The sequence below is a fragment of the Giraffa tippelskirchi genome, chromosome 5 (genome assembly GCF_054371585.1).
Source record: "Giraffa tippelskirchi isolate mGirTip1 chromosome 5, T2T-mGirTip1v1.2.pri, whole genome shotgun sequence".
Classification (NCBI taxonomy): domain Eukaryota; kingdom Metazoa; phylum Chordata; class Mammalia; order Artiodactyla; family Giraffidae; genus Giraffa; species Giraffa tippelskirchi.
In genome coordinates this window covers 18,806,253-18,826,246 of record NC_137279.1, presented here as the reverse complement: position 1 = coordinate 18,826,246, position 19,994 = coordinate 18,806,253, and the positions used below count along the sequence as shown (strand labels likewise).

The following is a 19,994-nucleotide window of genomic DNA, read 5'->3' as shown; positions in this document are numbered from 1 at the left end:
CTGCAGTCAGGCGGCGCCGAGAATCGGATGAAGCACTCGGCGGAGACCCGTCCCAGCGACGGGCCTTCTGTTTTATTTCCTCCAGGACTTCGCGCAGAGAATTGGTGTTTGTGTGTGTCTTGTAAATACCATAAGCAACACGCGCGCCTTCGCTCGTTAGCCCCGGCGGTGGGTGTGCGCGCTGCCGCCCCAAACGCACGAGGTGGGGAATTGTTTAAAACACCCGCGGTAGCAGCGGGTGAGGCAGGACGGTCTTGAACGACTGAGGGCAGGACAAGCTGGGCGGACGCAGGCAGAGCGGCCGGGACGGGGCGGAAGAGGACCTGAGAGTCCACTGGAAGCCGCAGGCCGCTGTGTGCGGGGGCGCGCACCCGGGGGCCCGCGCCCCGCTACCTCCGCGCGCAGTCCCTTGGCGGCCCTCCACCGCCGGCCGCCGCCCGCCGCCCGCTGCCCGCTGCGTGACTCGCGCGCTCCGGGCTGAGTACGGGCTGTCCCTGGCCCGGCCTCAGCCAGACGCGGGGGAGAGAGAGCAAGGGCTGGGAAGCGCCGGCGGGAAAGGAGTTGGCTGGAGGAGAAGAGGAGGACGACGAGGACGAGGAGGATGGAGTCATCTAGTTACGGAGCGCGCTCGATCGTCAGGCCGGGAGAAGCCGGGGACCGAGAGCGCGCGACGGGAAGACCCCCGCCGAGCGGCCGAGCCTCCGGAGTGCCTGCCCCGCCCTTTGGTTCGAACGGAGGAGCGGAGAGGACAAGAGCAACCCGCTGGGGCCGGGACCCCCCGCGGGAACCCACGGAACCCTCGAAGGCCCGGACACAGCCGTCCGGGACACCTGCTGCCGCGGCCGAGTCAGCCGCAGTATTTATACCCGGGGCGCGAGCGCGCACCGCGGACAGCGGGTGGGGGAAGGCCCGTGAGGCCCCGCCCAGCTCCATGCGGTCCCGCCCTCCTGCCCGGCCGGCCTCCCTCGGGGCGCTGGGACCCCCACTCCGGCCAGGGTCCACCGCATGCTGCCGGGTGGAGGGCTTGGCTGAAGGGCGGGCCTGCCTGCGGAAAGCGACGTCACGGCCGTTCCTGCAGTGTGAATGAATCAAAATGCCTGGGTGACCGCGGCCTCCCCGGCGGCCGGCACGCCAAGGGTGGAGGGGGAGGGGGAGGGAAGCGGGCGGGGGAGGGAGGAGGGGGAAAAAAAGCCAGAGCTGCAGCAACAGCGTCTCCTCAACCCGGGATGTGCACCAACCCCGGAGAGCGAGATCAAAGGGATTTGAAACAGACCGGGGACTGGCAGGGGGAGGGGGCCAGGCAGCCTGTGGAATCCTGCTGGAGAAGCGGAGGGTCCGCTTCCACCGTGACTTCGGCGGTCTGGTTGGGTGTTTTTTTTATTATTATTTTCCAATTTCTGAATCCAGCTTGAGCGAGAGATCTCCGTAGACTGCGACTCGCTGGCTCTCGCTCGGAGATGATGCAGAGCGCAGCTGTCCCCGCGGAGGGGGCTGTCAAGGGGCTCCCGGAGATGCTTGGTGTGCCGATGCAACGTAAGACACCCCCCTTTCTCGCTGATTTAATTTGATAGCCAGACAACCAGCAGCTTGGGCCGATTTGGGGCGGGCCGGACGCTGCGCGTAGCCTGGACCGGAGGGGACGGGCGGGGCGAGGGGCCGACGGACGGGGCGCAGAGGCGGTCACAGGGCAGGGGCACCAGCCAGAGTGCGTGTGGAAGGGCCTGGCCCTTGGCTTTGGGAGCCGAAAGTGAACACCTCCGGGATGGTGCTTGAGGCGAACCGAGGGATACCGAACCCCGCATCCCCAGCCCGTGGCTTTTCTAGGAGCGTTGGGGAGAGTGCTGTTTGAGGACGCCAGGGGAACAGGCTGCAGGCCAGGTCAGAGCCCTGGGGTGGTCCCCCAAAATCACCCCCCGGGGGGGCGGGGAGGGCTACAGTCAAAGCTCGCAGTACCGCTAGTGCAACTTCACCCCAGCTGGCGGAAAGTTGGAGAGCGCGTCCCCCGCCCCCGGGGCTGGCGGCACAGAAGCCCAGGCCCACTCTCTGTCCCCGCGCGCAGGGCGTGCGCCTGATGCGTCCCCAGCCCCTGCTGCCCGCAGCGCCCGCCGCCTGCGCCGCCGGGGACTGCCAGCTCCTAGTGAGGAAATCCACTCGCCATATTCTAGCAAGCCGAGGAATGAAGGGAGGGGGAGCACCAGGACGAAGTTCTGAATTCGGGGTACATCCTTGGCGCACGAGAGGGCAGGTTTCGGGATAGCTTGGACTCGTAAGGGAAGAGATAAGAGCGTAAGGGCACTTTGCTCGCCCGCTCGCTTGTCTTTCCTGCACCCGAAATCAGGAAGGTGGCCGGAGCTCAGAGCCTGTTTATACTCAGGTGTGTGTGTGAGAGTACGTGTGTGTGCGCGCGCGCAGGGATTTTCCAGGTGGGAATCTGTTTCTGTCCCTCACTAGCGAAGGGTGAGCCTTCGGTGGAAAATCTGTGCAGAGGCCAGAGCACGTCCTGTGGCGTCGCGCCCGCGTGGCGGGCGCCGCTCGAGCCCTGCCCCGCAGGCTTTCGGGTTCCGCGGACCGCCCCTGGGCATGGTAGAGAGAAGGCTTCTTCCCTCTACTCGCCGAGGGGTTTCCGCCTGCGACTTCTTCCATGGAGCGGTAGCTACATCCTTGAGGGCTGGCTCATCCACGGATGGTACCTACCTACGAACTAGGGTGCACGAGCGCGCCCTCCTGCGCCCCTGCTCTCTATGACAAGGTTTCTGCCCCAGCAATACCTCAGAGGTAGCCTGGCGAGAGTGCCCCGACTCCGCGACTTCCTAAGAAGTTTGTGAGAAGGGACTAGAAGAGGATAGCTTCGCTCAAATCTATTTAGGTTGTTCGTTGACTATATCCTACAGTTATCTTTTGTATCTTTTTCGGTCAATTGTTGACAATTCTAAGTCTGCGCTGTGCCTTCGGGAGTTTACTGCTAAGATGTGTCTGTAGAAGGTGTTGGGGGCTCACTGACTCCTTACTCCCCTCACCCACCAAGGGCGGGGAGGGAGGGGGTTGTCAGCCCCCTCGCACACACACTCACAAACCCTGTCAAATGTGCTCCGGCTTAAGCTGATTGTCACTGTGCAAGTGAGGGGAGTGTGAGAGTGGACGAAGGTGTGTGTTTCTTGTGTCCTTTTACTGGGTACAGCTGTGATTTAACAGCTGTGGTCCATAGGTGGCCTGTGTTAGGACTGCAACATAACACAGTGGGGTTTGCTCTGACAGCCTTTCTTTGGATGCCTCGCACACACTCTCAGATGGTCTCACTTTTTGTTTTTCTTGCTGAGACAACTTTGATTCCATCATCAGGAACTCGATTTCCTAAAATGCCTAAAACTCACCTTCAGAGTGACAGTTCGCCAGGGCTCAGCATCTGGGTTCGAAGTATGGAAAACTTAAGGAGGTAGAGAAGGGGACTCGCATTACAGGGCGGTCCTGCGAGGCAAGGCTGAACCAGGAGGGGGTGGTCTGTCCTTCCTTTTGTCTTGCCCTGGTTCTGTGGCCTTGGTTGGAGGCGGCACTGGCCAAAACTGAGGGCACCAATCCCCTTGGGGATTGGGATCAGCTTTTTTTTTTCCCCTTGGGTGTGTGTGTGTGTGTGTGTGTGTGTGTGTGTATGTGTATGGATTGTTCCCTCACCGACTGCAGCAGATCTGGCTTCTGGCTATTAAGCTGCTGGTGCTGGGAACTGGGGGTAGAGGGGAGGAGGGGGGCTGGCCCCCTCTGGCATATATACCCAACCATTCTCTTTGGTATGTAGGACCCAGTAGCCTAAGAATTCCATGTAGAAGTGGACATGCCCTTGGGCCTCAGGGAGGGAGAGGGGTAATCCTGGGATGTGGGTGTTTAAACCTGGGGGTGGGGGTGGGGTGGGGAGAAGAGAATAGAAAAGCTCTCCAACACTGGTCCCTCCAACCCACCAACTGGAAGGCTTACCCATCCCCCCACCACAGCCGCCTTCTGCTTCTTCACCCTGAGCCACTGCAGATGGAGCACAGGTCTAGCGATCCCCCCACCTCAGTGGCTCTGGTCCCTGGCCTCTAGGGGCATTGTAGGGGTTGGAATCCAGTTTGGTCTTCTGCTTTGAGGGGATGGTTTAGGCACATTCCCTTCAGGAAAACATTACCAAGTTATGTAATCATTTCTCTCTCGGCGGTCCTCTTTCATACACCCTATCCGCTCCCATACCCCCTAATCCCCACCCCCCCCAGCCACACACACACTGCTTGCTCCTGGGCGGCCTGGTATATGGTGCTCCCTGTCCCCCTGCTTCACCCCTTGGAGGTTGCAGAGCAGGTCCTGGCCTCGCTCTCACAGCCCCTGGGTCACCCGATGAGGATGCACCAGCTCAGGCTTTCCTGGGACAAGCTGGGAGTCTTCATCCCTTTGACAGGCATAGGTCTGAGCAAGAAGCTTGGAAGAATCTGGAAGGAGGAGGCTGGGAGCAATCCAAGAGCAACTTAGGGTAGAGAAATAAAACAGCCCCCCCCCTTAAAGCTTGGACTGGTCGCCGGGGCAGTGCCCCCTCCGCCTCAGGTCAGTGTTTTCTAAGGAACTCAAACCCTGGCTCCTTGCTCTGGGTGTCGGGAATGCTCTCATGTGCAGGAGGCGACACCCTCAGGGTCACTTCCAGCACCGGGCGAGTTCGTTGTTTTGTGGGTGCGTGTGGACGGGTTCAGGAAAGGACCTTGTCCTAAGTTGATGGGTCCCGGCTGCTTGGCCCATAGTTTAGGGTGGCTGGTTTCTCTTGTTTCAGGCACAGCCTGCCTTTGTCTGGGTGGTCCTCGCTGTGTCCCTCAGGGCTGCCAAGGTCGGAGTCCCCACAGCGTCTGACCCTGGGCAGCGCTGGGTGCGGTGACCTCTCTGCCTCCTCCCAACCTCTCTTCTCCCCGAATCCAGCCGTTCCAGTCCTGCTGGCCCCTCTGGCTGGCCAAGACATTTAGGAACAATGAGGGACATGGCGGGGGGCGGGGAGCGTTTTATCGGCCCCTTGCCTTCGGTTTTGGCCCATCTCACAAGTAGTCTCCTGGGGCACGGAGGAAAGGAAAACAGACATCCGAGAATGTTGGCCGGAGAGCGGCCCAATCCCGCGGGAGGAAAGACTGATTAGGCCGGTTCAGACAGGGGATGGTGAATGGGAAGCAGGCCCGGGGCGGAGGTCACCCATCTCTTACTTGTGTCCTAAGAAAATCTATCTTGCAGCTCTTGTGAACCCCGAAGCTGTGGGCAAGGGTGTTTGGTTCTGTATTTGGTAGGATCTGGGCAAAGGACGTCTCAGGACACCTCATTAGCCTTCTTCCCTTCCGGGTGCTCCTGCGTGGGGTGAGTTCTCCTTGCCCTGGTCGGGTCCGACTCCTCACCCCTAACCTTAAACTCTTGCAGGCTATATCTTAAGGGTGGAGTAAACGCATTTCCCGGCCGGGAGTTCTCTCCAACTCTGGAACAGCGATTTGCTCTTCTTCCCATTCTTGCCTCTTCTCGTGGTTCCAGGAGAGGTAAAAAGGAAAAAAAAATACAGAGAGATTGAAATGTCATCAGATTCAGGTACAGATATTCAAACAGAAGCCCCCAACACCGCAAACCTCTTTCCCTGCGTCATAAAAATATAGTCCGGCGCGGGCCAACTTTTACAGGTCAGACTGGTTGGTCCCGCTGGCAGATTTGGGCCTCGCCGGTTGGGGATTCGGACCCTCCCTCCGCGAGGATCCTGTCCCACCGTCCGGCCCGAGCTGCGCACCAGCCAGAGGGAATTTGGAGAAACCCGGGTGAGCGCAGCCGTGCCTCGTTCGGGGCGGCGGGGGGCCGCGGCGCCCGAGGGCCTAGCTGCTCGGGCCTCGCTGCTCGGGCCTCCTCGGTTCCCTTGCCTATATCCGAGAGGGCGGAGGGGAGCCCGCCTGGGAAGCCGAAGTCTCGGCGACGCTCCGGGGGATGAATTAACGATTTAACCCAGACAGAGAGCAGGCAGGTGGGGCGAGTGAGGGGCGAAGGTCTACACTGAGCGGCCCCATGTCCGCGTCCAGGGGAGAAGAGAAATCGGGGCTGAGAAGAGAAGGCAGGACCTAACTCGAGTAGTTTTCTCGCTTGGCCGCGATCCATCCTCGCGGAAAAGCAAAGCCAGGAGGGGCCGGGCGGGAGCGGCGTCCTTGGGTCTGGGAGCGCGACCTGGGTGACCTCTCCGCCACCGGGGCAGAGCTCTTCTGCCCCAGGGCAGGCGCCGGCCTGGGTGGCCCGGGGGCCAAGATGAATTGCTTCCAAAAGCGTTTACCTCGCACCTGCGGGCAGCGCACCGTCCGGAGCGAGCCCGCCGCGTGCCCTGGGTTTTTGAGGGCTCGCCTGGGGGGCAGGTGCAGACAGGGAGGCCCTTCCCGGGGAGCCAGCTTCACCTGCACCGCGTCCACCCGCTCCAAGTGGAGGTCGCAGCTGCTAAGGGGGCAAAAGAGGGGCGCATTCGGCATTTCTGCGCCTTGGCCCTTTCCCTCCGTCCTCCTTGCCAGTCCACCTTCCTCTTCCTAGTTTATTGTCCCGATTAGTCTGGGATTGGCCGAGCCTGGAACCCGTTTCCTACTTGTTTGGAGCCGGGCAGACTTTTCTCGCCGGGTGCGCGGGCGGAGCGCGGGAACTATAAATCCTCTTCTTCCGCATATCCATTTCGCACCAAGAATTTGGGAAAACCGTGTTTACCCCACCCCACCCCCCACGCGGGCGGCACATCTTTCCGTGAATTTTTAACCCTTAGAAAGCGATTCTCACATTTTGGCAGCGGCTCCTCCAGCACAGAACCTGGAGGCAGCCTGCGGGTCCCTGCGCCGCGCGCCCCTTTCCGCGTTCCCCTCTGGGTTCCTGGCCCTGCTCCCCGAGCTTAGCGGACCTGGAAGAGCGCTGGAAACGTGACGGACTCAAGAGAGACGAGGTCTATACCTGGACAGCTGTTGCTGTAAATTAAATTCGACCTGGGGAGGGACTTAGTAACACTGTGCGCCCGGGAAAGAAATGAAGCGGGCCGCGGGTTGTACCCACTGTCCTACAGAGGAAGGCGCGGCTGGGACTCGGCGTAGCCTTCATTCACCCTTTGGGGCTCAGAGGTTGGCTTCATCAAGGATGGGATTTTTTTATTTTTTTTGGAGGCAGGGTGAATGTCTTTTAAAGGAATCTGAAGGATGAAACTAGTCAGGAAGAAGAATTACTAGCAAAGCCCGGGCGAGATGAAACCGGGAGCGGCAGGAAGTTAAATGAAGGAATACCCGAGCGAGGTGTACCTCCTTCCCGACACGCCAAAAACAAAGCGGGGTTAAGGCAAGAATGTAGGCTGAACGCCCTGGGGATTAGAGCAACGCGAGTCTTCAAGACGTCTAGGAGTCAATCTACGCGACCAAATACCAGGGTCCATTTTTCAAAATCGAGTCCTCCTGGAGGTGAGGTGGGGTGAGGGGGTCGAGGCAGGCGGGAAACCGGCGTAGCAATGGCTTTCCATTGAGTAGACAGAACACAGCCCACGGGGGCGTTTTGGATTTTGAACAGTGACCTGATGACCCCGCTGACCATGTGTAGACAGCCTCAAGTCCTAAATATTTCCATTGTCCTAACATTTCCCCTTTGCCTCGGATTTTAGAGTCCTTTCACTCTGTGCTCCAGTCAATTAGTGATTACTTTAGCACCGCATTAGCAGACAGAACGCAGAGAGACGCAGGTGCTGGGAGGGCTGCGGTGGAGGAAGGGGAGGGAGACAGCCACACCTGCAGCCATCCAGGGATGGGAAATTAGTTAACAGGCACTCACCTTTCTTTCTATCACATTGTTAAGAGGTCTCCTTTGAGCCTCTTGATTTAGTCTCTACCGGTTGGTATCTGTGGGTTTCTCAGGGAAACTAGCCTCCTAATTAAGGAGTTGTGGAGGGGGGAGGTGGGTACAGTTGGATGGAGGGATCTTGTGCCATTTCTTAGATCAGGATTGGAGCTGAGAAGCTTTGGAATGCAGAGAGACTTGGAAACAGTTAAGCTGCTGAGCAGCCGTCCGAAAGGAGTCATCTTGCCCACTTTGGGAAACCCAAGGCTGGAGACAAACAGCCATTTGCTATGGCATACCAGATCCTTACTGTATAGATGGCTGGATTTGGAGATGGATGGTGTGTGCAGGGGGGTCGTTTTGTAATGGTTTTCTGCCTTTCCTCCCTTTCTGGAATGAATGTTAACAATGCCCATAACACAGATGTGAGCCAGTAGAGTCTACCACTTTTAGGAAAATGTCATCGTGGTTTGAATGTCTTTTTCCTTTCTCCCTTCCTTCCTCAGTCCCTTCCTTCCTTCTTTTGTGAGATCTTTACGGGAGGAGCATGGGTTTGCACAAGATTTCTGACCAGCGGGGTCTTATCAGGGGTTGAGTACCCAGCAGCCTGTGGGGAGGTAGATCCATCCATCTCTCACTCAGTTTCCAGGAGGCTTGGGAGGGAAGAGCAATTTCTGGGTCTGGAACAGAAGCGGTCCGGAGCGGGGCTACTGTTGTTTGTGGTAGGAAGAAAAACTCACATGCCCCCTGTGAGGTCTTTACCTTTTTAAAGTCTCAATTTTATAGGAACCTCCATCAAAATGGAGCACAAATGAGCCATTTTGAGGCACTGCAGCTGGGGGTAGGAGGACAGGTTTAACTGGCAAAATTGAAATGGATTCTTCCTTGGAAAATGTACTTTGGGTTAACTGTACTTTGGGTTAGTGACGGGTTGGAAAAATCATCTTGGGAGGCAACTAGTAACTCCTGTTGTTATTCTGGCGGGTTTCTTTTTTCTGATCCCCACTTCCCTTCCCTCTGCCGATTTAGGTCTAGTCACAGATGTTTTACTGTGGTATCTCACCCCCAAATGCCTTTAAAGTATAATTTACTTTAATTATAATGTTAAGGGGTTAAGGGATTGGTTCTGGGAACAGCTTAATAGAGACAAAACTTGCAGCCAAATTAATTGAAAGTTTCTTCTTATGAGGGAGCAGTTGCCAAACATATGGAATATTGCCACAGAATGAGACATCAGAAAAATGCATTGTGGAGATTCAGCAATGATTAAATGTGAAGAATGGAATAGAAATAGAGAGATGTCTGTTCCATAGACTGTCATGGATTTGTTTAACATGATTTTTCGCTTTTATTTGCAATTATTGAGAATAGTCAATAGTCAACTGAAGATTACTAATTCTGTGTCAATATATAACCTAGGAGATAATTCTACACCTGCAAATATATGTCAACATTTCTTATTTTATTTACTATGGGATGCCTTCTATTAAATGGTTGTCCAGATTCAGCCTTAAATGGTAACATCGAAATTGTCTCAAGGCTACTTTTGAATTTGATCTTTCGTCGAAGAGGTTACTATTTTTGAGCTAAGCAGAAGAACAAAAGAGATTTTCAAAGGGACCTCAAACCAACAAATGAAACAAATAGGACCCATGGTGGGAAGGATTCTAGAGAAGAACAGAGGGAGAAGACGCCGTTAGGTGTGATCATTTCTGATTCTCTGACTCTTTTCTAGTTGTTAGTCATTTGTCAAGACAAACTAGAAATTAGATAAGATGTGCAGATTGCTGTATTTTTAAAGTACATAAGCAAATAGGGTTATATTAGAGAATATAATTTACCTTAAATGTGATGCCAGGTTTTGTTTTGTTTTTACTTATCTCAATATTTTTGTGGCTGGCCCAGATCATTATAGACAATGCTGTCATCACATAATAACACAATGTTCAATAAACTTTTTATTCTTAAATTTTAAAGAACTAATATTGGAATTTTGTGCTTCTACTGTGCTGTTTAAGATTAAGAGCCTAATTCTGGGAAGGATTGGGGGCAGGAGGAGAAGGGGACGACAGAGGATGAGATGGTTGGATGGCATCACTGACTTGATGGACATGGGTTTGGGTAAACTCCGGGAGTTGGTGATGAACAGGGAGGCCTGGTGTGCTGCGATTCATGGAGTCGCAAAGAGTCGGACATGACTGAGCGACTGAACTGAACTGAACCAAGTTATTAAGAGAACGTTTATAAAAACATTTTTGAAAAAAATTATGTTTGGTCTCTTCAAGATGCTTTGGTTTAGAAAAAGGGAACATATAAATAAGGATGCTCTAAGTTCAGTTCAAGTCGCTCAGTCATGTCTGGCAAACCATTTCAGTATTCTTGCTGAGAATCATGAACTCCTTATTGCCATAGAATAAGGGAACATATAAATAAGAATGCTCTAAACTGTTCAATAAAATTGAATTGTCTTTAAAAGGGAAATAATAAAGAAAGACCCAGGAGGGGGGAGAAAACAGACACATCTAGTTATGATTTGTCATATAAACTGCATCCTGGGTCTCAGTCCTCTGTCCCTTTGGTCACAGTTATCAGGTGATTTGAAAGAGGAGTTATGACCAGAAAACAAGGTTTTGTTGTCAGTAGGGATGACAGCGACTTTGAATTGGAAAGTTTTATTTAAGAAATATGTATCAAATAACAGAACTTTTAATTAATTTAACTGTACCTCTGTTATAATTCTTAGACTTGGATATTCCAGAACTTAGGTTTGCATTTAGGCAGGCCTGGTACCGTACTTTTTATGTCCTGTGGCCTTATGTTACCAACACTTCAGAATTAATCATTCCCAGATGAAACGAATAAGCCCCCACTGAGAATATTTCCCCAACCTGCCTTTTCAAAACCTCCTTCTTTCTTACTTAAATAACTTTAGGTAACAGAGCAACATTGTCTGCCATTAAGTGTTGTGTTTTCCCTCTTCTGTGTTGGGAAGGAATGGAGAATTCTAAGAAAAACATTTGCATAATATTTCAATTACATATGTGTTTCCTTAAAGCCCCATTTGGCTTTTCTCCTTTCAGTTTGTAGTCAGTAAAAAAAAAAAAAAAAGCAAATAAAATTAAGTATTTTGGGAAACATGAAGTAGCCAAATGTTAAGACAGAGTTCAAAATAAAAACTACTTACCAGCAAAAGGATTTGAGGTGAAATCCACCAGACAGAGGTGGCTTTGGTGAGCATTGTTGGAAGCCTTGGTCTTCAATCAGTCTCAGAATCTATCACAGAGAAAAAGAAGATTCTAGCCCTGGTTTGCTCCCCAATTGTGTACCCTTAGGGAAGCCCTTTTAAATGTAGAGGTTCACTTTTCTCAAGATCTCAAGGAAGAGTAAATGAGCTTGCAGATTTGCAAGTTCTTGACAAAATTCATAGTGTGGGCAAACTTAAAGACCACGATCATGATCACGGTTCCTGTTTTGGGGATGGAGTTGCCCTAAGCGGGCTGGAGGACTCCTGGGTTTCCCGAGAGGATGGCCAAGACAATAGGGAGCACTGGAGGGGTCTCCAAACAGGAAACCCTGGAAGCAGGTCCCAGGGACCGCTCCCTATCCAGAAAGAAGCAAGGAAAACTTTTTCCTGGGCATAAGGCTGTCAGGTCAAATGGTTTGTGACACAAAAAGAATTTTATTGTCCAAAAGGCAGTGATAAAGCAGTGTCTTGCAGGATTCCAAAGTGGCCCCTGAAAGTCCAAATTTTACAAAATACTAATCTGTTCTGAGACTGTGGTTAAATGAACATTATTCCAACCAGTACAAAATACCTGTCTTTAAAATATTAAAGTATTCACCAGCATTATGGATCCAATGGAAATATCTGAAATTCTAAATCATTTTCCCAGAAAGATACACTTTCTCAAATACACTTTAGAAATCCTTTTCAAGTGTGTTGGTTCTAGTTTTAGTCTCCTTAGTGGAAAAAAAATTGTTTTTCCTCACCTTGTTGATCTTCTGTGACCAAAGAAATAGAAAGCACAATTTTTCAAAGAATTAAAATCGATTAAACAAACACAAATGATCTCTGAAATGTTTCATGGTGGCCCCAGGTTCCTTGAGAGCAGTTTCTTGGAAATGAAGAAACGTGAGTGGGGAATAAAAACACACAGTACTTATTATACATCACCAGAGGGGTGTGGGCAGTTTGATCTGCTGCAGACCATACAAGACCTTTGATCTCTTCTACTTCCCACCTTTCTGAAACTTCGCAAATGGAGGAATTTGGGGATTTAAAACAGAATCCATTGTCTGATGGGCCACTCTGAAAAATAAGCCCCATGTGCCCCCACTATGGCACTTCAGGTGATTTGAGGGCTGAGTATCACGTTGTGTCTTTCATGAAAGCTTATAAGCTTCCTTGATGAAGAAGTAAGTTCCAGCTATAGGCAAAGGGTTTTTAGTTATTTCTTACCAAATAAGAAATAGTCACTTCACCATTGGGCATTTAGATGTCTCCAAGAAACGTAGGAGAAGCCTCAAGTGTTAATTTGAACTCAATCCACTCTTACCTGGATGCATTACAGCAAAAGGTCTGGCAGTTTGTGGCCCCAACCACCCCACTCTCAGCATTCACATATGAGGAGGGGGACCAAGGTCTGGCAAATTTGCCCTCATTCTGTGGAGGAAAGAATCTGACGCTTCTTTATTCCAAAAAGACTGAATCTTGTAATGTTGCATTATCTGCTGTTCATACTCTGGGATTATGTTGATTAGAAAGGGTTGTACATTTTCCAGATGCTTTAGAACAAGGTGGATAAAGGAGAGTTTTGAGTGTTTTGGTGGTGAGGGTAGGGAAAATTATATTGGGAAATAATGAAGCATGAAATAATTTTGATACACTTTAAATGTATAAATCCATCTTGTTGGTGACTGGCTATGAGAAGGGAGAAGGAAGCTGACCACTGAGCTTGGACAAAGGTATTGTGGAAGTAAGTGTTTGTTTTATACTCATTAACTGATGCAGTCACATGGCAACCCTGAGAAAATGATGTTATTATCTCCATTTTACAGATAAGAAAATTGAGGCTCAAAGAGATTGAACAGCTTGTCCAAAATCACACACATAGTAGAATCAGCATCTCAGACTCTGGTCTGGGTTTTATCATAAACAATTTGGCAGAGCTAAAGATTTGAAGATCTGAACTCTAACCAGAACTGAAAAATTTCAAATTCCCTAAATAGTTTTCCAAAAAGGTCTTTGAGCAAAAGTTTCTACTTCCCCCTTGCTTTCCACTTTACTCACTATCCACTCTCCTCACCTCTCCAGGGCTGGACAGCTCCCTCATCTGGAGATGGTTTCCTTTCCATAGATACAGATATATATGTATGTGTATATATATATATATGAGTATATATGTGAGTGTGTCTGTGTTAAGTATGTCTGTATATACTGTAAGTGTGACTATGTGGGTACATCTGACTGTGTGTATGTGTCTGTGTGAGTGCGTGTGAGGGTGTCTGCTTGGGTAGTTATGTACATGCAATTGTTCTCCCTGCCAACTCAGGTCTGTGCCTTGGGTCGTGTCTCTGCTGGACTCTGGTGGACGGCCCCATGATGAGAGGGTATTGTCCCATGTGGTCCAGCATCTCCACAGGTTCCTTGGCTGCTCCAGGAGTGTTGCTGTCTTTTCATGCCTGGGTTTACCCTCTGCAGAGCCCTAGCAGAGAGCATCACCACAGAGCACTTTCCTGCAGATAAGATAAAAATTTTCATTTTAAATGAAATGACTCCTCAGATCAGGAACTGAGTTTATAGATCAAATTCTGTCTTAGTGACTGCAGAAGTCTGCTTAAACTCCAGTTTTCAAGGTAAAAAATCTTGCCATATCAAATACTGCATAGATACGTAAAGTTTACTGGGGATTTGGAAATCCTGTCACACCTTAGAAATTTTGGTTACAACTTTATTTCTTGTAGGAGATGTATATAACCTCTGTCCTGTTCAGACTCTTCAAATTATGAAAAAAAGAAATCATAGTTTATTGTAGGTTAAAAAAAGATTTGTGTTGTTGCTCTTTGAAATTTTCTAGATAAACATTTCACACACATCTAAATAATTGCCTGGAGCACTGTCTCCTGAAGTGTGGGGCCTGAGGTCACAGGTCCTCACCCCCATCAAAGGCGAGAATGAATCTGAACTTGACAGATGCCATCAACAAGCTGGCACCTTGTAGCTGGGGGGAGGGAATCAGCCAAACAGGGGTTCCCACTCCCAGCCCTGCTTGGGCATTAGGTGTCTGTCCCCTAAAACACTTGTATGCTCTGTCTGAAGGAGGGAAATCTGTCCCTTAGACATTTCTGTCTGCACAATTGTTAGGGAGCACCAGAGGCCAGTGGCTTATCAACCTCATCAACTCCTTTTTACTGAACACAGAGCAGCTTGGAGACTATTCCTCCACCTCCATCTCCCCTCTATAATATGATACGTGAGCCAGTAGAGCTAGCTGGGTGAGGTGATGTCTGACCCTCTAGCTCTGGGGATGGGTGAGCCCACCCCATGTCAAGCTTAGTTCAAATCCTGGTTCCCCCATTGGAGGACCTCTGACACTTTGCTTGACCTCTCCCAGACTCAGTTTCCTCATCTGTAAACTGGGGATAATAATGCTCCCTCATCAAGTTGTGTGGATTGAGGAAACCTATGTGCAGGGCCTGGCATAGTTTATAACAGGTTCTTGTTGCCTGGTTTTATCTTCATTATTGATATACTGTGGATCTCTTAAAACCATTTCTGCATTATCTTTGTTTTTTTAAAAATGCTCTGTCTCTCAAAATCTGCAGTGGAATACAGTGGGAAAGGTTTTATTTTCTTTTAACTTAAAAAGCACCCTTAGGGGACTTCCCTGGTGGTCCAGTGGCTAAAATGCTGCGTTCCCAATGCAGGGGGCCTGCATTTGGGGGCCTGGGTTGATTCCTGGTTGGGGAAGTAAGACCTCACATGCTGCAGCTAAAACAAATGAAAAAAGATCCTGCGTGCTGCAACTACAACCCGGTGCAGCCAGATAAATAAATAAAGTATTAAAAAAAAAAAAAGCACCCTTAGTATGTCCTTTACCTTTTTTGCCAAGCTTGAGGATGCCAGTTGGGTTCCAAGGTCTCAACCCGGAGTTTGGGAAGCCCAGCCTACCCCTCCGGAAGCACTCCCTGCAGGCTGGAGGTTGAGAGAAATGGCTTGTCTGCCTGCTTTTAGTGTTGTTCCTAAACGTGATGTTGTCTGGGCTTCCAACCCTCTAAACATCCCCTGCCAGCCCTTCCCGCATACATTAGCCTTAATGTATTCTCCCTTGAATACTCATCATATTAAGGCTCCCGGTAGATACCTTGCTCGAAATAAATTTTATGGGCACGCATCCTCGCCTCGCCCTCATCTCCATGCACTTGTGGCCTGGAGGAGAAATATAGCCGTATCTTTCCTTGGAGGCCAAACAACAATTAGGTGGGAATGGGTGGCCCTCTGGCCCAGGCGCAGGGCGGGAAGTGGGGAGGGAGCGGGCTTGCGCTCCGTTCCCCCATCGGTCTCTCCCGGGATTAATTTGCCTCCGCTGGCCTGTGACCTGGTTCCTGGGACAAAGACGTCCCTAGTTGGTCTTTTCCCCGGGCTGATGATCCACGAAGACCCACAGGTCGGACCGGGCACCCGAGGCTCAGGGGGCATGGGTTCCTTTGGCTCTGCACCGCGCATCCGGGCACACCTCTTTTCTGAGCCGGAGGGCTTCTCCCCTAGGGCTTCCTTCCCATCCTTTGCATAAAGATGCCTGAGCAGACTTCCTTCACAGCTCCTTCCTTAAGGCTCAGCAGCTGCCACCAGAGTGCCTGCAAGGGAGATCCACACCCTTTTGCTTTTAATGGCTCCATTTACCTGCCTGTCCCCATCCCTTTCCCAGGCTGGACTTGTCATACCAAGGGAGCTCCAGGTTACCCGCCCCTTACTCACTATAGCTTCACCTCTTCTTTCCCAACCTCCCAACTGGTAAGGCCCCCGCCCTCGGAACCCTCTCTGGTGGCTCCAGGGATGTGGCGCCTGGTGGTCCCTGGAGTGTCAAGTGTGTGGTTGAACAAGAACCTGCCTGGTGGTGCCCGATGAGTCCCCAAGCCATGGCACAGCTGCTGTGTGCTGTGGGTCCTCTCTGAACCTCCGCAGGAGGGTCTTGACATCTATGTCAAGATGTCAAGACCCTCCTTACTCAGCACAGTGGCACCACTGAAATACCTGGTTACTGCAGTTATCTTACCTCTTATAACAGGAGCCTTTACTGAACACCTACTGTATACCAAGTCCTTGTCCTGTATACTGAGTCCTGTTGTTTGGCCTCCAGCCAAAGTGTTGTGAAGATGAATTGATTAATTTATCTTCACAACACTTCTACCAGATACAGTTGTCACCATCACTCCATTTTACAGGTGAGGAAACTGAAGCAGCGGCAGAATATTGGGTTGGCCATAAAAGTTCATTTGGGTTTTTCTGTAAGATGGTTTGGAAAAATCCAAATGAACTTTCTGACCAACTCAATGATTTGTTAAAGCTTAGAAAGCAGAATCAAAATTAGGCAGTCTGGCTCCAGAATCCATGGTCTTAACCTGTGTCCTACCTTGCCGCTCTTATTCAATGGAAATTCCTGTAGCTGTCATGTGCTTAGCCCTTTGCTGGGACTCCTTGGTAAATACTTACTGGTTGAACAGTTTCTTTGTCGAGGAGGAAACCTTTTGAGATAAAAAGAAAATCCCATTTGAACTGGGACTGGTAGTGAGTGTCCAAGCCTACATGTATCAGGGAGTTTTCATTTTGGTCTGAGAATCAGATCAAAGGGCAAGGCATCTAGTGATTCTGACCTGCAGGCAATGGTGTGCCTGCTGAGGCCATGAAGGGAACAGGCTGTGTTGGGGATTCAGTTGGGTTCAAGATCAACACTGTACGTACAGGGCTAATAATGAGGGTTAGTGAATGTCTCCATAGCCTGTCTGTGTTTTAGATATAAATGACTTAATACTTGAGAAAGCTTTCTCTTCACATAGGTTTAGATGTGTTCAGTTTTTCCCCTTAATGCTTTGAGGCTAATGCTCTTATGTGAACACTTTAAAATCACAAGTCTCCATAGCCTGTCTATGTTTTAGATATAAATGACTTAATACTTGCAAAAGCTTTCTCTTCATATAGGTTTAGATGTGTTCAGTTTTTCCCCTTAATGCTTTGAGGCTAATGCTCTTATGTGAACACTTTAAAATCACAAGAGATTTGGTTTTACTACTTTTGTTGACATTTTGGGATGTGCAGGAAAAACTAGTGAAGAACTGTCTCCAGGTGAGCTTCTTAGGAATTTTTTCTTTTTGTAAATTTAAACATATATAGTAAAAATTTTTACAATGTTGTGTTGGTTTCTGCCATACAACCATGCAAACCAGCCATAATTATACATACATAACCTCGTTAACCTCCCTTCCTGTGATACATATGTACTATGGAATATTGCTGCTACTGCTACTGCTAAGTCGCTTCAGTCGTGTCCGACTCTGTGCGACCCCATAGACGGCAGCCCACCAGGCTCCGCCGTCCCTAGGATTCTCCAGGCAAGAATACTGGAGTGGGTTGCCATTTCCTTCTCCAGTGCATGAAAGGGAAAAATGAAAGTGAAAGTGAAGTCGCTCAGTCGTGTCCGACTCTTAGCGACCCCATGGACTGTAGCCTACCAGGCTCCTCCGTCCATGGGATTTTCCAGGCAAGAGTACTGGAGTGGGGTGCCATTGCCTTCTCCGATGGAATATTACTCAGCCATAAAAAAGAATGAATTTGAGTCAGTTCTAGTGAGGTGGATGAACCTAGAGCCTGTTACACAGAGTGAAGTAAGTCAGAGAAAAACAAAGATCATGTATTAATGCGTATATGTAGAATCTAGAAAAATAGTTTTGACGAACCTATTAGAGAAGCAGATATAGAGAATGGACTTGTGGGGAAAGAGAGAGTGGGACGAATGGAGAAAGTAATATCAACATATATACACTATCAGGTGTAAGATGGATAACTGGTGAGAAGTTGCTGTATAGCACAGGGAGCCCAGCCTGGCATTCTGTGATGACTTAGAGAGGATTTGATCAGCAATTTATTTGGTGATAAATATCTTTGGAGGTACTCTTGTGTGCCAGGCACTGTGCTAGGCATGGAGGAGACACAACTGAGAAAGAAATACTGCTTCTACTCTTTAAGGATTCCACCTTCTAATGGGAAAGACAGTGTGTAAAAAGACAAGTAGCGAAAAATGCTATAATAGAGATGAGAAAGCCCAGGGTTTACCAGCCTTGTGACATGCTGTATTATGAGACTACCATGGGAGGCCAAATGCTTGCACTTTTATGTTTTTGTTCTTAACATTTGTTACAGTCCTTTTTTTGAGGAAAAGGACAAGGGAAAATGGCTAGAGATGTTCACACTATTTCTTCATCCAACTGTGAAAGCCTGACCATTTTATACATTTTGAAACTAATTCAATGACTCAAAAATACTATCAATCCCCTGAGCAATCCCCTGGTAGAGATGGGATGCCAGAGAAATAGACCTTGGCTAGGAAGTCACCCAACTCAGGAACAAGATGGGGCAGTGGTTAGGATTCAGTTGCGGACAACAGAGTCCATTTTCACTATTTAAATGGAAAGTGGGCAATTACCAGGTATGAATTAGATGACTTTCTGCTTAGTGGAGCCAACCCTGGACCAAGCTTCTGGGAATAACTCCCAGTCCCCAGAATGTGTTGCTTTTGCCATGATTGATTAGGACATTAAAACCAGAGAATCCTGTGGCCTCTGCCATGTTCCACATGAGCATAATGGGGGCCTGCCTCTTGGCTGTGCCTCCATTCTACTCAGTTCTGAATTCAGGTCTCTCCTAAGTGCATCTGATTGGCAGACTCTAAATCACATTTGGAACCCGAGCTGCAAGAGAGTCTGGAAAAGCAGTTTCTAGTTTTCCTGTCTGCAGTACTACACAAAGTCATATTAGTTGGGGATATTAATTGATGGTGTCTTTTGTAGTTCATTAAAATAGTGAGATTCTTTCTCCTCTTGGACCTTTAGGCTTGGACCTTGGTCACTACCCCTCTCCCCCACATATCATTTTCTTTTTAGGCCAGATGGCCTCTCAGTCCATGCCTAGGCAGGGCTCACTTTAGAGGCTTTTTAGCACAGATTCTACCCAATAGTGAAAGTGTCATGTGCTTCCCTGGTGACTCAGATGGTAAAGAATCTGGCTGCAATATGGGAGACCTGGGTTCAATCCCTGGGTTGGGAAGATCCCCTGGAGGAGGGCATGGCAACCCACTCTAGTATTTTTGCCTCGAGAATTCCATGGACAGAGGAGCCTGGCGGACTGCAGTCTATGGGGTCGCTAAGAGTTGGACACGACTGAATGACTAAGCACAACACAGTGAAAATGTCATAGAAATAAAGGTGAATGTTATTGGGTCTTCTTGGCCACTGGCTGCTGAATTGCAGCTGGCGTAAGTGGAGTTAGCTGATGCTGCTAGCCTTGTGGTGCTCCCAGAAACAGGCCCTTTGGGCCAAAGCCACCCAAAGCCAGGCCAGGAAAACATGGATTGGATTTCGGTCCCAACCTACTCCTTTGACCAGGTACCTTTGCACAGTGTACAACTTGCACAACTGTATGTGGCAGCTCTGGGAGTTTGGCTTATGTTCTTTCCCAGATCAGGCAGAACGAGAAGGCATCCACACAGCACCTGGTCCGGGTAGCAGTGCTGTGCGGGAGCCTCACCCAGCCTCTCTCACCTCTCTCCACAGAGATCCCCCAGTGTGCTGGCTGCAACCAGCATATCCTGGACAAGTTTATCCTCAAGGTCCTGGACAGACACTGGCACAGTTCCTGTCTCAAGTGTGCGGACTGCCAGATGCAGCTGGCTGACCGGTGCTTCTCCAGGGCTGGCAGCGTCTACTGCAAGGAGGACTTCTTCAAGTAAGTCAGAACTGGGTTGGGGGGGGTGCAACTTGCTCTCCCTGCCCTAATCTAACTGCCTCCCCCATGCAGTGAGGGGGAAGCTTGCAGTAAGACAGGGTGAGGAGGGCAGGGGTCCATCCTGTGTGGGACGGGTGAACCCTGATGCTAAGAGGCTGTTCCTCATTGAGGTCCCTCTTCTGAT

At 49.9% G+C, this 19,994-nt stretch overlaps 1 protein-coding gene across 1 annotated transcript in view; it reads left to right on the top strand.

The window, feature by feature from the left end:
* The first annotated feature begins 1,457 nt into the window (after window positions 1–1,457).
* The window catches only part of LHX4 (LIM homeobox 4), a 44,676-nt gene continuing 26,139 nt past the window's right edge, over window positions 1,458–19,994 (top strand). Inside the window, exons 1-2 of the mRNA XM_081485844.1 lie at window positions 1,458–1,533; window positions 19,639–19,810. Of these exons, the coding sequence (XP_081341970.1) occupies window positions 1,458–1,533; window positions 19,639–19,810 (248 nt within the window). The remainder of the gene's footprint in view (window positions 1,534–19,638; window positions 19,811–19,994) is intronic.